Raw genomic sequence first — 12832 nt, 5'->3', positions numbered from 1 at the left:
GACCCACAGGATGAAACCCTGTCTCTACTAAAAATGCAAAAATTAGGTGGGTGTGGTAGCACACACCTGTAATCCAGCTACTCGAGACACTGAGATAGGAGAATCACTTGAACCCAGGAGGCAGAGGTTGCAGTGAGCTGAGATCACATCACTGCACTCTAGCCTGAGCAACAGGGCAAGACTCCATGGGAGGGGGGAGGGAGGCAGGGGGGGCGGAGAACATGACTGATATGTTTTATATACATGAGCTTATAAAATAAACTAAAAAGTTCACCACCTTATCTAAAATCATTAAAGAGAAATTCTGCCCTTAGAAATCTGCTTAATCTTTCAAAAATAAAAATTCACAAATATTCCTTTTTCGGGCTCTAGAAACGCTAACACTTTGTGCCATTTGCTTTCTGCCTAATTCTGCTTCAAAATGCCAAACTGTATTTTTAGAATAAGAAAAATAAGCATTGCCTATCTGTCTCCCTAGAGCTCTTCCCTAATTCTTTCACACAGAATACCTCAAATTTCTCAACAGGCATTTTACCACAATTAACAAAGGTAGACACTAAAAACACTACTTTAACACAAAATTCAAATAAGTCTACTAGTAGTCATCCCACTTAAGAGTTTTTCCTAAGCAACTGAAGTTCTTACCAATAATGGACTTTGGCACAGTACCTCCAACATTGAAAAAAGTATCTACATGATTTCTGTAAGGTTATGTCACATAAAATTCAGTTTCTGCATTAGTGCAAAATCACCTCATCCCACTGGTCCTTTATTTAAAGAAAATATCCTACTTCTAACAAAGGTTAAAAATTGAGAATTTTTTTCTCCAAGTTGGTACAAGAATTAGGGAAATCATTTGAAAATGAAAATAACCACCAGCACTGGCAATGTTCTAAGCACTTTACAAGTAGTAACTCACTCAATCCTCCTAACAACCTATGAGGCTGATATTTTATTCCATTTATAGATTAAGAAACTGAAGCACAGAGAAGTGATGCGCTCAGTCACACAACTAGTAGGCAGAAGAGAATCTGACCTCAAGTAGTCTCCATCCAGAGCTCATGCTTTTCACTCTCTAACTGTACCACCTAAGCATAAGAACCACCACTTAATAGGCATCCAAGTTATCGTACACAAAAAACAATTAATATTTTTCATTTTGTGACAAATTAGATAAAATATCATGTAAATATTTTAGGCTGCATTTAAAATCGTAAGGAAAAAGGATGGCTGATAAAACCAAATAAATTAGATTTATATTAAAGAGCAAACTCCCTTTAAGTGAACTTGAGAATTTTATTATTACATGACCAATAAACTTAAAGAATACACTGATATGGAAATGTTTCACAAACACTTTACAAAAACTTCACCACAAATGCCCTAAGTAATATACCCTCAAAACACATTCTAAGTAGTCGAGAGTATACTAACATTGATATCCAAGTCTATACGAAAACTCAGCTAAACAGAACACAACAAATCAATCACAAGGAAAAAGCCTCTGGACAATCAAAACAGGTATTCCAATGTCCAAGTATTGGTACACAATTATTTTTCTCAAGAGACGACTTCACACATTAAGTAAGGGCGTACTCATTTTTCTCCTATGCAGAATCACAAACCTGAATATGATTTCCACAATTCAAAAAAAATAAGAAAAGGAAAGATGATGGGGGACACTAATCAGTTACAAGCACATCCAATAGCAAAGCAAAAGAAAAAAAAAGTACTTAAATAATTTCAAAATGCAAACAAATATTATTTAGAATTTAGCTCAACAGCCCTATACGCAAAACAAGATTGCATCCCCAGGTCATCCAAAGAAGTTTAATTTTATTCTGCATCCCATTTAAGACAGAGAAGAACTGTATATTTAACTTTAGTATTATCTTAATCCAAAGCGGTTAAAGTGATTTTATAATTTCATGCTTAAAAGAATATGCCCACAATTACCCTGCAAGCTCAACTAATCAATTATAAAATAATTCATTTGAAAATTCCAAATAGCAAATGTTTTATTTAACTGTTTTTGAGCTCAAGAGCACTTTGAGTATAAACGTTACCTGAAAGCAGGAGGGAAGTGCAGGAGGGAACTTAAAATTAGTAAGTCTAAGAAAACAGAGAATAGCTAGGCGAGTGTCTGTAAACAATATGCTCAAAACATCCCCCACAAAGCAAAGTGTGGACAGAGGGTGCCACATCAGCAGTAGTCTGTAATCGTCCTGCTTCTAAATCATTTGTTAGTTACATGAATTATTCATTTCGGTAATGGTTTGTTGATATGAAGCAGCATCAACTCTAAAATGCAAAAAGTGATAGGGTCCTCCTGATCTGCTCTACAAAAATCAAACTTGGGTTTACTCTTACAGAACACTCTCTGCTTTATAGTGACAGAGCGTGTTTTGATTTTTTTTAAGCTATCCTTTTTTAAGTTGCTTTTCATTTTTAAAGGATTGAAGGAGTTAATGCCTAGCCCACACTGAACTTTGTTATCAAAAGAATTGTTACACCACTTAACAAAATTCCTTTTCAACCCGGACTGCCACACATTCTGCCTTCTCTAACTTCAAACAAAACTATAAAGCACATAGTAAATAACATGTATTTTTCTCTCCTCCGGCAAGGAAGTCTAACTCCAAACAGGAAACTGCTCCTCAAAGGATCCAACACTGAAGTTCAAACCCAGTCCTCGGGAGCAGACTGCATGCTTAAGTGCCAACACACTTGCCTAGGTAGAACCCGAGTAAAACAAATACTCAAGCTTTCTTGTCCTTAAGGCACCCCTTGCGAGTTTTAGCAGGAAAAAAAAAAGTTTTTGAACAAATTTCTCTCTCTCCTTAAACGTATACAAAGCCTCGCAGAAAATAAAGAAGTTGAAAGTGCTACTTTATCAAGTTTTTCGATCGCCCTCCCCCATCCCACGAGGAGGGGGAGGGAAGGAAGGGGATGAGGAAGAGGGGGAAGGTCAGGTCCGATTTTAGCTGGGCAAGGGGTTAGGAGAGGAGGCCAGGCGTCCCCGCCCCACATTCCGCACCTTTCTAGTGAACAGGAAAAGAGGCGGAGAAGGGAGCGCGAGGGAAAGCACCCGCGAGCTCTCCCACCAGTTTCTCCGAGAGAAGAGCAAGGTGGAAGGCAGGACAAGAAGGGGCGGTGGGGAGAATGGAGAGGGTGGGATGCTGCGGCTCAGGGGCTGACCGCCGTCGCCTCCCCATAAGGCAGAGAAAGGGCACAGCCTCCCCGGATCTGGAAGGTCCGGACGGGCGACGGGAAGCGCCCGAGTCTCTTACCCATGCTGGGGGCTCTCGCGGGGAGAAGCCGACGTCTGCTCCTCCTCCTCCTCCTCTGGTGGCTCCCGCGGCCGCTCCCGCGGCTGGAGGCGGGACCCGCGCTCCGCGCTAGCCCCTCCTGAGCTCAGGCGGGGCGAAGACTGGCCTCCATCCGCCCGCAGCGCTCTCCTGCCAGTCCCTTCAGCGCGGCCCGCCAGGCAGAGGCAGAGGCGGCGACAGCTCCTCACCCCTGGCCTCCGCAGAAGCCACGGCGGCGGGAGGGCCCTCCCCCGCCCGCCCAGACCGCGGTTTTCCCACCCTGGCAAGTCCCGCAGTGGGGAGGAACCCGCCGGTTCGCCCAGGCCCTCGGCTCCAACAGCGAGCGGCCGCCCAGCCTCGGAGCCCGCCCCTCGCCTCTTAGCACCCGCAGTTAGAAAAGGCGACACCGTAGACTAAGGTGGAGACCCAGACAGAGGCCGAGAAGGTGCGGGGAACTGGGTCCGGGAGGAGGAAAATCTCGCGAGAACGCCCTCGTTCTCCCCGCCCCACCCCGCCCGGTCGCGTTCGGGCTCTCTCCCGGACCCCCAGGCTGGTGCCAGGTGCGGTGACGTCACGGCCGGGGGTCCCGCGCCGCTGGCGTCCAGGTGCAGCGAGCGGATGAGGAAGCGGTGCACAGAAGGTTGGGCTCGCTTTCCCCCCGGAGGCTCGGAACAGCTTGGGCGGGCGTTGGGTCTGGTTTGTCGCCTCAGACGGATCAAAAGGTTTCTGCTAATAGGCAAAGTTGCCCCACTTTCCGCGGCGGCGACGCGTTGTTACTTTCTGCAGCGAAGCAGCCTCTGGAGGACCTTAAACGGAAAAGGCGGAGAGGAGGGCGAGCGCGCTTCATTTCGACCTTTAAGGGAGGCCCAGATGCTGCCAGGCCCCTCAGTTTACCTTGCGAAGTTACTTACGGATCAGAAGCATTTGGTCTTCGTCGGGAGGGGGAGAAACCTAGGCATCAGATAAATTCTGTTTCACGGAAATAAATTACTGGATTCCTTTAGTCTCTTGTCAGCTGAAGGCAACTTTCTAATTTTTTTTCCTTATAAAGTATAATTTGAGTTGTTACTTGATCGAGAGAAAAATAGGCATCATGATTTGAAATATTGCCAGCGTTTTTTTTCCAGCGTGAATGTGAAGGAGGGCATAGGATTATTATAATCAGTCAAACATGAGTCTGGGAGTTATGAAGAAGTATAATTATTTCAGCAAGCTTTATTTCCCTCTCCTGTTTAAATACACTCAATTCCAGGGCAGATGTGTGTGAGCGTTTGTTGAACGCCAACTATTGTGCCGAGTGCTTTTTCAAGAAATTATGTAATTCTCAGTCATCCAGCACTGCAACTGACTTGCCCTTTGGAACCAGGCAGACATGGGTTCTTGAAACTCAACACAGCCATTTACTTTTTGTGGGACCTTGGATAAATTAACCTGGCTGAACTTCAGTTTCTTGAGTATGTTGAAACAAATCTTGCAATGCAGAGCACAGTGGCCCCTAGTAGTAACCTTGTACGTATCCATTACCACTATTTCCTTTTGCCATCTTTTAATTCTAATACTTCTCAAAAGGTTGCATATGGTAATTTTATAACATGAATGATCAAACACAAACAGCAGCCAAAAAGGAGAAAAGAAAAAAGTTCAATATACTCACCTAAACAAGATTACATTGACATATGGAACATATGCCTTTTTTAGGTAACAAACATGTGTTGAGCATTATGTTGGTTGTCCCCTACCAAGCAAAAAAAAAAAAAAAAAAAGCTAAAGTACAGCGCTAATCCTCAGGGACTTTGCATTCTAGTGGGGGGGTGAGAGATACGAACACAAAGTTAATAGTATGAGGTAGTGAGAGTCAAATGCTTGAGAATCTAAAGGAAAACGAATTACTGTGGGCAAAGCAAGCTGTAAAGAGAAGATGTGAGTTGAACGAAAGCTCGGAGAAGGCAATAATTCAGTCTGGAGGAGTTCTAGAACTGAGAAGTAGAGGTGGATATGCAAACAGAGTATTTCTGAGTCTTTAAGAAATATGTGTGGCTCAAGCAGCCCATAAGGAAGGCCATTTATGCTTTGGAAGAATGAGGCTGGTGATGGGCTAAGAAGAATTTATGAAAGGACACAAAAATATAAGCTATTGGAAGCACATACATTGGTAGTAAATTCAAGGCCCAGAGACCTTAAGGTTCTAGAGACTTTAAATTTCCAGGTCTCTAGAATCCTTAATATTTAAAGAAGAAAGGCCAATGAATAGAATGGAAAAGAGGCTAAGTAAAACAGAAGGGGGAATAAAGACTATCAGATTTGATTAAAAAAAAAAAGAAAAGAAAATATAATTTCAGCATATATATAATAGAATATGTAATATATAACTTCAGAATATATATATTAGAAAATTCAGATTAAAGGTTTTATCAATTGAATGATAAGGAAGTGGAGGCCACAGGTAAGGTAGATATTTTCTGAGAAGTCAGGTGACATGATCTGACAACATGATAAAATGTTTACAATCATTTCTGTCCTAGAAATTCCAGAATCTTCACACTTGTAATCCCAGCAATTTGGGAGGCCAAGGGAGGAGGATCACTTGAGCCCAGGAGTTTGAGACCAGCCTGGGCAACATAGCAACACTCCATCTCTAAAAAAAAAAAAAAAATACAAAAATTAGCCCACGTGTGGTGGCACAGGCCTGTGGTCTCAACTACTTGGGAGGCTGAAGTGAGAGGATCACCTGAGTCCAGGGAGGTTGAGGCTGCAGTGAACTGTGATCCTGCCACTGCACTCCATCCAGCCTGGTGACAGAGTGAGACCCTGTCTCAAAGAAAAAAAAAAAATTCTAGTATCTATTATTGCCATAATAAACGTATTTTACAAGTTTAAAACTTAAATTCACTTTGCAAATTCAGAGGCATTATTCACTGAAGTAATAATGAGATGTTGAATCATAGAAATTGGAAGCATTAGGGAACAGAACCCGTAAGAATTGGTTGAGAAAACTGAAGTAACGCTAAGAAGTAATCGCAATCCCAAATTTAATATTGTTTTCCAAAGACAAAGCTAAAGGAAATTCTTAACAGAAGAATGAAATCTAGAAATTTACTTTTAAACTTACAAAATGGTACGCAAAAATATCTTCTACACTTTTGAGTGCTATGCAATATTAGTTATTAATTATTCCGTTAAGCTCTTTTCATCTTTTAAATCTTACCTTCTCAGCTATAAGAGGCCTTCAAGGTATAGCAGTATGTGTTATATGTTTTTATATGGCTAGCACTGTCTGCAGCTCAAAACTTTGCATTCCCTGGCAATAATTATTAGTTGAATGAGAGAAAATATGGTGAGAAGATAATTTCTACTTACCACATATATTAAATTTAAATTCCTTTAACTAAAAACAAATTATCTTTTACTTTTCCCTTTATTTTATTGTTACCTTTATGCTAGATTAAGTTTGTTTCCGTCCATCTGTCCTTATTCTTTGTATTCCAGTACAAATGGAGTAACACCACTCTAATCATTCACTTTCTTTTTTTCTGCCAAGTACTGAACATGTTGATCTGACATCAAGGAGAACATTACAATTTCTGTGTGAATGACACAATTTCAGACCAATGTAATTCATGCTAAACTGCCATGATTTCTTCCTGAAGTTTTCTTAGAAATTTATCTGAAGATATCTATATTTTAAAAAATCATCTGCCTTCTTTCCTTTTGGTAAAAACTATTATAACCATGGAGATTATGCTAAAGAAAAATAAATGTTAACTGAATTGTATTATTTTTAAAGCATTCATTTAGCTAAAATCTTGTAACTAATTCTTTTTTGTTTCTTTATTTTCATTCAAAAGTACTAGGTTTCCTGGAAAGTTTTCTTAGTGCTACCTTGTTTTGGCCTGGCTAATTTACTGTAAACTTAAGCCCAAATTACATCAATGTGTAACCTGAATTTTAAAAATCATTCTTTAGAAAACAATTGTCGGAAATAATAACCTCAATCAGAATGCCTATACTGTGAGATCATTGAAGCTGAAAAATGCCCCAGCTCAAACTGGTGGCCCATTCAGCTTGCAACAAAATCCTGTTCCTCTGCTAGCAACTTGGGGGATGTCCTCAGGCCTATGACCACTCTAAGCACTTTTCATTATTGCATGGTAGGAAAGAGTTTAATTAAAAACATGAGGACCCATCTAAATGAATTACTACTTGCCAACTGCAAGGACCTTTTTAATGGTGTTATTTGCACTTTATTCAGATGCTAGTGTCATAGGCCTTTAAAGGGAATCTCTTTCAAGAAGCATTACTCCTCCCAAATATGAAAGCTAGCTCCTTTTGAAGGGTCACATATTTTAAGTAATCTCAAATAACAAATACATTTGCATTTTCAAATATCAGGCAGTTAAATTATACACATGGTATTATGTAAATAATTTCCAGTCATGAGTACACATTTATTCAACTCAACAGATGTTTTCCTGATCACCCATTACAAATGAGCAGCTTCTGGATCATAAATATAGAGAAAGAAAATAAAGTCCTTGCCCTTAAAAAAGAAAAGATTGGGGAGCCTGTTGAGGGTACATTGGAATTCCCAGTAAGGACAAGGAAGAGTAGTCAGGTAGCCAGGACAACAGGCAGGTATACAATCAAAAGCCCAGATTGGGCGTGGTGACTCACGCCTGTAATCCCAATACTTTGGGAGGGCGAGGCAGGCGGATCACCTGAGGTCACAAGTTCAAGACCATCCTGGCCAACATGGTGAAACCCTATCTCTCTACTAAAAATACAAAAAGTAGCTGGGCGTGGTGGCGGGTGCCTGTAATCCCAGCTACTTGGGAGGCTGAGGCAGGAGAGTCACTTGAACCTGGGAAGCAGAGGTTGCAGCGAGCCAAGATCGTGCCACTGCACTCCAGCCTGGGTGGCAGAGTAAGACTCCATCTCAAAAAAAAAAAAGCCCAGGATGTCTTTGAGGTGCTCTGAGACCACACTCCAATATGGAGAGCCCTGTGTGCCAGGGAAGTAATTTGACGTCTTGTCCTAGAAGTAAGAGGCAAGTAATGAAGTATTTTAAGTAGGCAGCTGATTTGCTTTTCCAGCTACATCCACGGTCAGAAAAAAATGCATACAAGTCACAAAAAATGAGGTACCAAAAAATTTGGTTAAATAAGCATTGATTAAACACCCACTACCCTCAAATAATTAGTAAATATGTATTTTTACTAATATAATAAATGTTTAATATAATATACAAAGGATTTCATATGTCGGACACCGGGAGAGATTCATTGCAACAAACACAAACTCTGCCTTCAAGGAATGTGATTTCCAGCTAAGAAGGCTAAGATATACTCAACTATTTTAACTTGCACTTATTTAAATAAAATGTACCTTATTGAGGAGAACCTGCATTTAGAATCAACATGGCACAGACCAATAAACTGGGCAAATTTTCAATTTAGTAATTAATTTGCAGTATTCTTATTTGAATCTCTGCAAATTTTTTGTTACATAAATTTTTAATTTTTAATTTTTGTGGGTACATAGTAGGTGTATAGATTTATGGGGTACCTGATATATTTTTATACAGCCATACAGTGCATAATAATCACATCAGGGTAAATGGGATATTCATTACCTCAAACATTTATCCATTCTTTGTGTTGCAAACAATTCAATTATATTATTTTAGCTATCTTAAGATGTGTAATGAATTATTGTTGACTGTGCTCTCCCTGTTATTCTATTTAATCATACTTATTCTATCTAACTATATTTTTGTACCCATTAACCATTCCCACTCTCTCCACCCCTGCCCAGCCTCTTGTAACCATCATTCTACACTCTATGAGTTCAATTGTTTTAAATTTTTTACCTCCCACAAGTAAGTGAGAACATGCAAAGTTTGTCTTTCTGTTCCTGACTTATTTCACTTAGCATGATGACTTCCAGTTCCATTCATGTTTTTGCAGATGACAGGATTCCATTCTTTTCTTTGACTGAATAGTACTCCATTGTGTATAGGTACCACATTTTCTTTATCCATTCATCTGTTGATGGACACTTAGGTTGATTCCAAATATTAGCTCTTGTGAATAGTGCTGCAATAAACATGAGAGGACAGATTCTCTTTGATATAAGATTTCCTTTCTTTTGGGTATATGCTTAGCAATAGAATTGCTGGATCATATGGTAGTTCTATTTTTAGTTTTATGAGGAATCTCCAAAACTTCTTCATAGTGGCTGTACTAATTTACATTCCCACCAACAGGGTACAAAGGTTCTCTTTTCTCCACATTCTCATCAGCATTTGTCATTACTTGTCTTTTAGATAAAAGCCATTTTAACTGGGGTGAGATGATATCGCACTATAGTTTTCATTTGCATTTCTCTGATGATCAATGATGTTGAGCATATTTTCATATACCTGTTTGCCTTTTTTTTTTTGAGATGGAGTTTTGCTCTTGTTGCCCAGGCTGGAGTGCAATGGCATAATCTTGGCTCACCACAACCTCCATCTCCCAGGTTCAAGTGATTTTCCTGCCTCAGTCTCCCAAGTAGCTGGGATTACAGGAATGTGTTACCATGCCCAGCTAATTTTTGTATTTTTATTAGAGACAGGGTTTCTCCATATTGGTCAGGCTGGTCTTGAACTCCCAACCTCAGGTGATCCGCCCACCTCAGCCTCCCAAGGTGTTGGGGTTAAAGGCTGGAGCAACTGCAGCCAGCCTCCTGTTTGCCATTTTTATGTCTTCTTTTGAGAAATGTCTATTCAGATCTTTTGCCCATTTTTAATCAAATTATTAAATTTTTCTGTAGAGTTATTTAAGCTCTTTATATACTGTAGTTATTTATCCTTTGTCAGGCAGATAGTTTGCAAATATTTTCTCCCATTCTGTGGGTTGCCTCTTCACTTTGTTGATTGTTTCTTTTGCTATGCAGACACTCTTTAACATGATGTAATCCCATTTGCCACTTTTGCTTTGGTTTCCTGTGCTTGTGAGGGTACTAATCAAGAAATCTTTGCCCAGTCCAACGTCCTAAAAAGTTTCTCCCAATGTTTTCTTTTTGTAGTTTCATAGGTTCAGGTCTTAGAAATTTAAATCTTTACTCCGTTTTGATTTGATTTTTGTGTATGGCAAAGGATGGGGTCTAGTTTCATTCTTCTACATATGTGTATCCAGTTTTCCCAGCACCATTTATTGAAAAAACCATTCTTTCCTCAAAGTACGTTCTTGGCACCTTTGTTGAAAATGAGTTCACTGTAGATGTATGGATTAACTTCTATGTTGTCTATTTTATTCCATTGGTTTATGTGTCTGTTTTTATGCCAGTGCCATGCTGTTTTGGTTAGTACAGCTCTGTAGTATAATTTGAAGTCACATAATGTAATGCCTCCAATTTTGTTCTTTTTGGCTCAAGATAGCTTTGGGTATTCTGAGTCTTTTGTGGTTCCATATTAATTTTATGATTGTTTTCTCCATTCTGTGGGTTGCCTCTTCACTTTGTTGATTGTTTCTTTTGCTATGCAGACACTCTTTAACATGATGTAATCCCATTTGCCACTTTTGCTTTGGTTTCCTGTGCTTGTGAGGGTACTAATCAAGAAATCTTTGCCCAGTCCAACGTCCTAAAAAGTTTCTCCCAATGTTTTCTTTTTGTAGTTTCATAGGTTCAGGTCTTAGAAATTAAATCTTTACTCCGTTTTGATTTGATTTTTGTGTATGGCAAAGGATGGGGTCTAGTTTCATTCTTCTACATATGTGTATCCAGTTTTCCCAGCACCATTTATTGAAAAAACCATTCTTTCCTCAAAGTACGTTCTTGGCACCTTTGTTGAAAATGAGTTCACTGTAGATGTATGGATTAACTTCTATGTTGTCTATTTTATTCCATTGGTTTATGTGTCTGTTTTTATGCCAGTGCCATGCTGTTTTGGTTAGTACAGCTCTGTAGTATAATTTGAAGTCACATAATGTAATGCCTCCAATTTTGTTCTTTTTGGCTCAAGATAGCTTTGGGTATTCTGAGTCTTTTGTGGTTCCATATTAATTTTATGATTGTTTTCTCCATTTCTGTGAAGAATGTCGTTGTTTTGATAGGAATTGCATTAAATTTGTACATTACTTTGGGTGGTATGGAAATTTTAATAATAGTGATTCTTCCAATCCATGAACATGGAATATCTTCCTATTTGTGTGTGTGTGTGTGTGTGTGTGTGTGTGTATGTGTGTCTTCTTCAATTTCTTTCATCAGTGTTTTATAGTTTTCCTTGTAAAGAACTTTCACTTCTTTGGTTAATTCCCAAATATATTATTTTATATGTAGTTATTATAAATGGGATTACTTTCTTGATTTCTTTTTTTAGATTGTTTGCTGTTGGCATATAGAAATGCTACTGATTTTTGTATGTTGATTTCGTATCCTGTAACTTTACTGAATTTGATTATCAGTTCTAATAGTTTTTTGGTGACATCTTTAGGTTTTTCCAAATAAAAATTATATCTTCTGCAAGCAAGGATAATTTGACTTCTTCTTTTCCAATTCGGGTGCCCTTTATTCCTTTCTCTTGCCTGATCACTCTAGATAGAACTTCCAGCACCATTTTGAACAACAGTTGTAAATGTGGACATCTTTTTCGTGTTCCAGATCTTAGAGGAAAGGCCATTTTTTCCTCTCATCATTTTTTTCCCATTCAGTATGATACTAGCTGTGAGTCTGTCATACATGACTTTTATGGTGTTGAGGTATGTTCCTTCTATACCCAGTTTTTTGGGGGGTTTTTATCATGATGTTGAAATTTATCAAATGGTTTTTAGGCATCAGTTAAAATTATCATATAGTTTTTGTCCTTCATTCTGCTTATATGATGAATCACATTGATTTATTTACTTATGTTGAACCATCTTTACATACTTGGGATAAATCCCACATGGTCATGATGAATGCTGTTTTTAATGTGTTGTTGGATTCTGTTTGCTAGTATTTTATTGAGGATTTTCACATGAATATTCATCTGAGATATTGACCTGTAGTTTTCTTTTCTTGATGGGTCCTTGTCTGGTTTTGGTATCAGGGTAGTATTGGTTTCACAGAATGAGTTTGAAAGTATTCCCTCCTTCTCTATATTTTGGAATAGTTTGAGAAGCATTGATATTAGTTCTCCTTTAAATGTTTGGTGAAATTCACCAGTGAGAACATTGGATCTTGGACTTTTCTTGGCTGGAAGATTCTTTACTTTGGCTTCAATCTTGTTACTTTTTATTGCCCTATTCAGGTTTTAATTTCATCAGCTTCAATCTTAGTAGGTTGCAGGTGTCTAGAAATTTGTCCCTGTCTTCTAGATTTTCCAATTTATTGGCATATAGTTGCCCATGGTAGCCCCTAAAGATCCTTTGAATTTCTGCAGTATCAGTTGTAATGTCTCCTTTTTCATCTCTGAATTTATTTGTTAGGGTCTTCTCTCTTTTTTCTTAGTCTGCCTAAGGGTTTCTCAATTTATCTTTTTAAAAAACAACTTTTTTTCACTAATT

At 38.9% G+C, this 12832-nt stretch overlaps 1 protein-coding gene and 1 long non-coding RNA gene across 3 annotated transcripts in view; one reads left to right on the top strand and one right to left on the bottom strand.

Moving 5' to 3' along the window:
• The window catches only part of CD2AP (CD2 associated protein), a 156626-nt gene extending 152558 nt beyond the window's left edge, over window positions 1-4068 (bottom strand). Inside the window, exon 1 of one of the 2 annotated variants that reach the window (XM_033217393.1) lies at window positions 3291-4068. In XM_033217393.1, the coding sequence (XP_033073284.1) occupies window positions 3291-3294 (4 nt within the window). In that variant the 5' untranslated portion in view covers window positions 3295-4068. Of the gene's footprint in view, window positions 1-3037; window positions 3144-3290 lie in introns of those variants that run through there. The other variant, XM_033217395.1, reaches the window with a different exon arrangement.
• Window positions 3803-5946, top strand: LOC117087326. Its single transcript, XR_004438762.1, has 2 exons — window positions 3803-3948; window positions 4095-5946. It is a non-coding gene; the product is annotated as an uncharacterized LOC117087326 (long non-coding RNA).
• The last annotated feature ends 6886 nt before the right edge of the window (window positions 5947-12832 follow it).

Source organism: Trachypithecus francoisi, unplaced genomic scaffold, assembly GCF_009764315.1.
Source record: "Trachypithecus francoisi isolate TF-2019V2 unplaced genomic scaffold, Tfra_2.0 Lachesis_group10, whole genome shotgun sequence".
NCBI lineage: Eukaryota > Metazoa > Chordata > Mammalia > Primates > Cercopithecidae > Trachypithecus > Trachypithecus francoisi.
The sequence above is the reverse complement of the archived record's forward strand: the minus strand, read 5'-3'. Positions and strand labels throughout refer to the sequence as shown.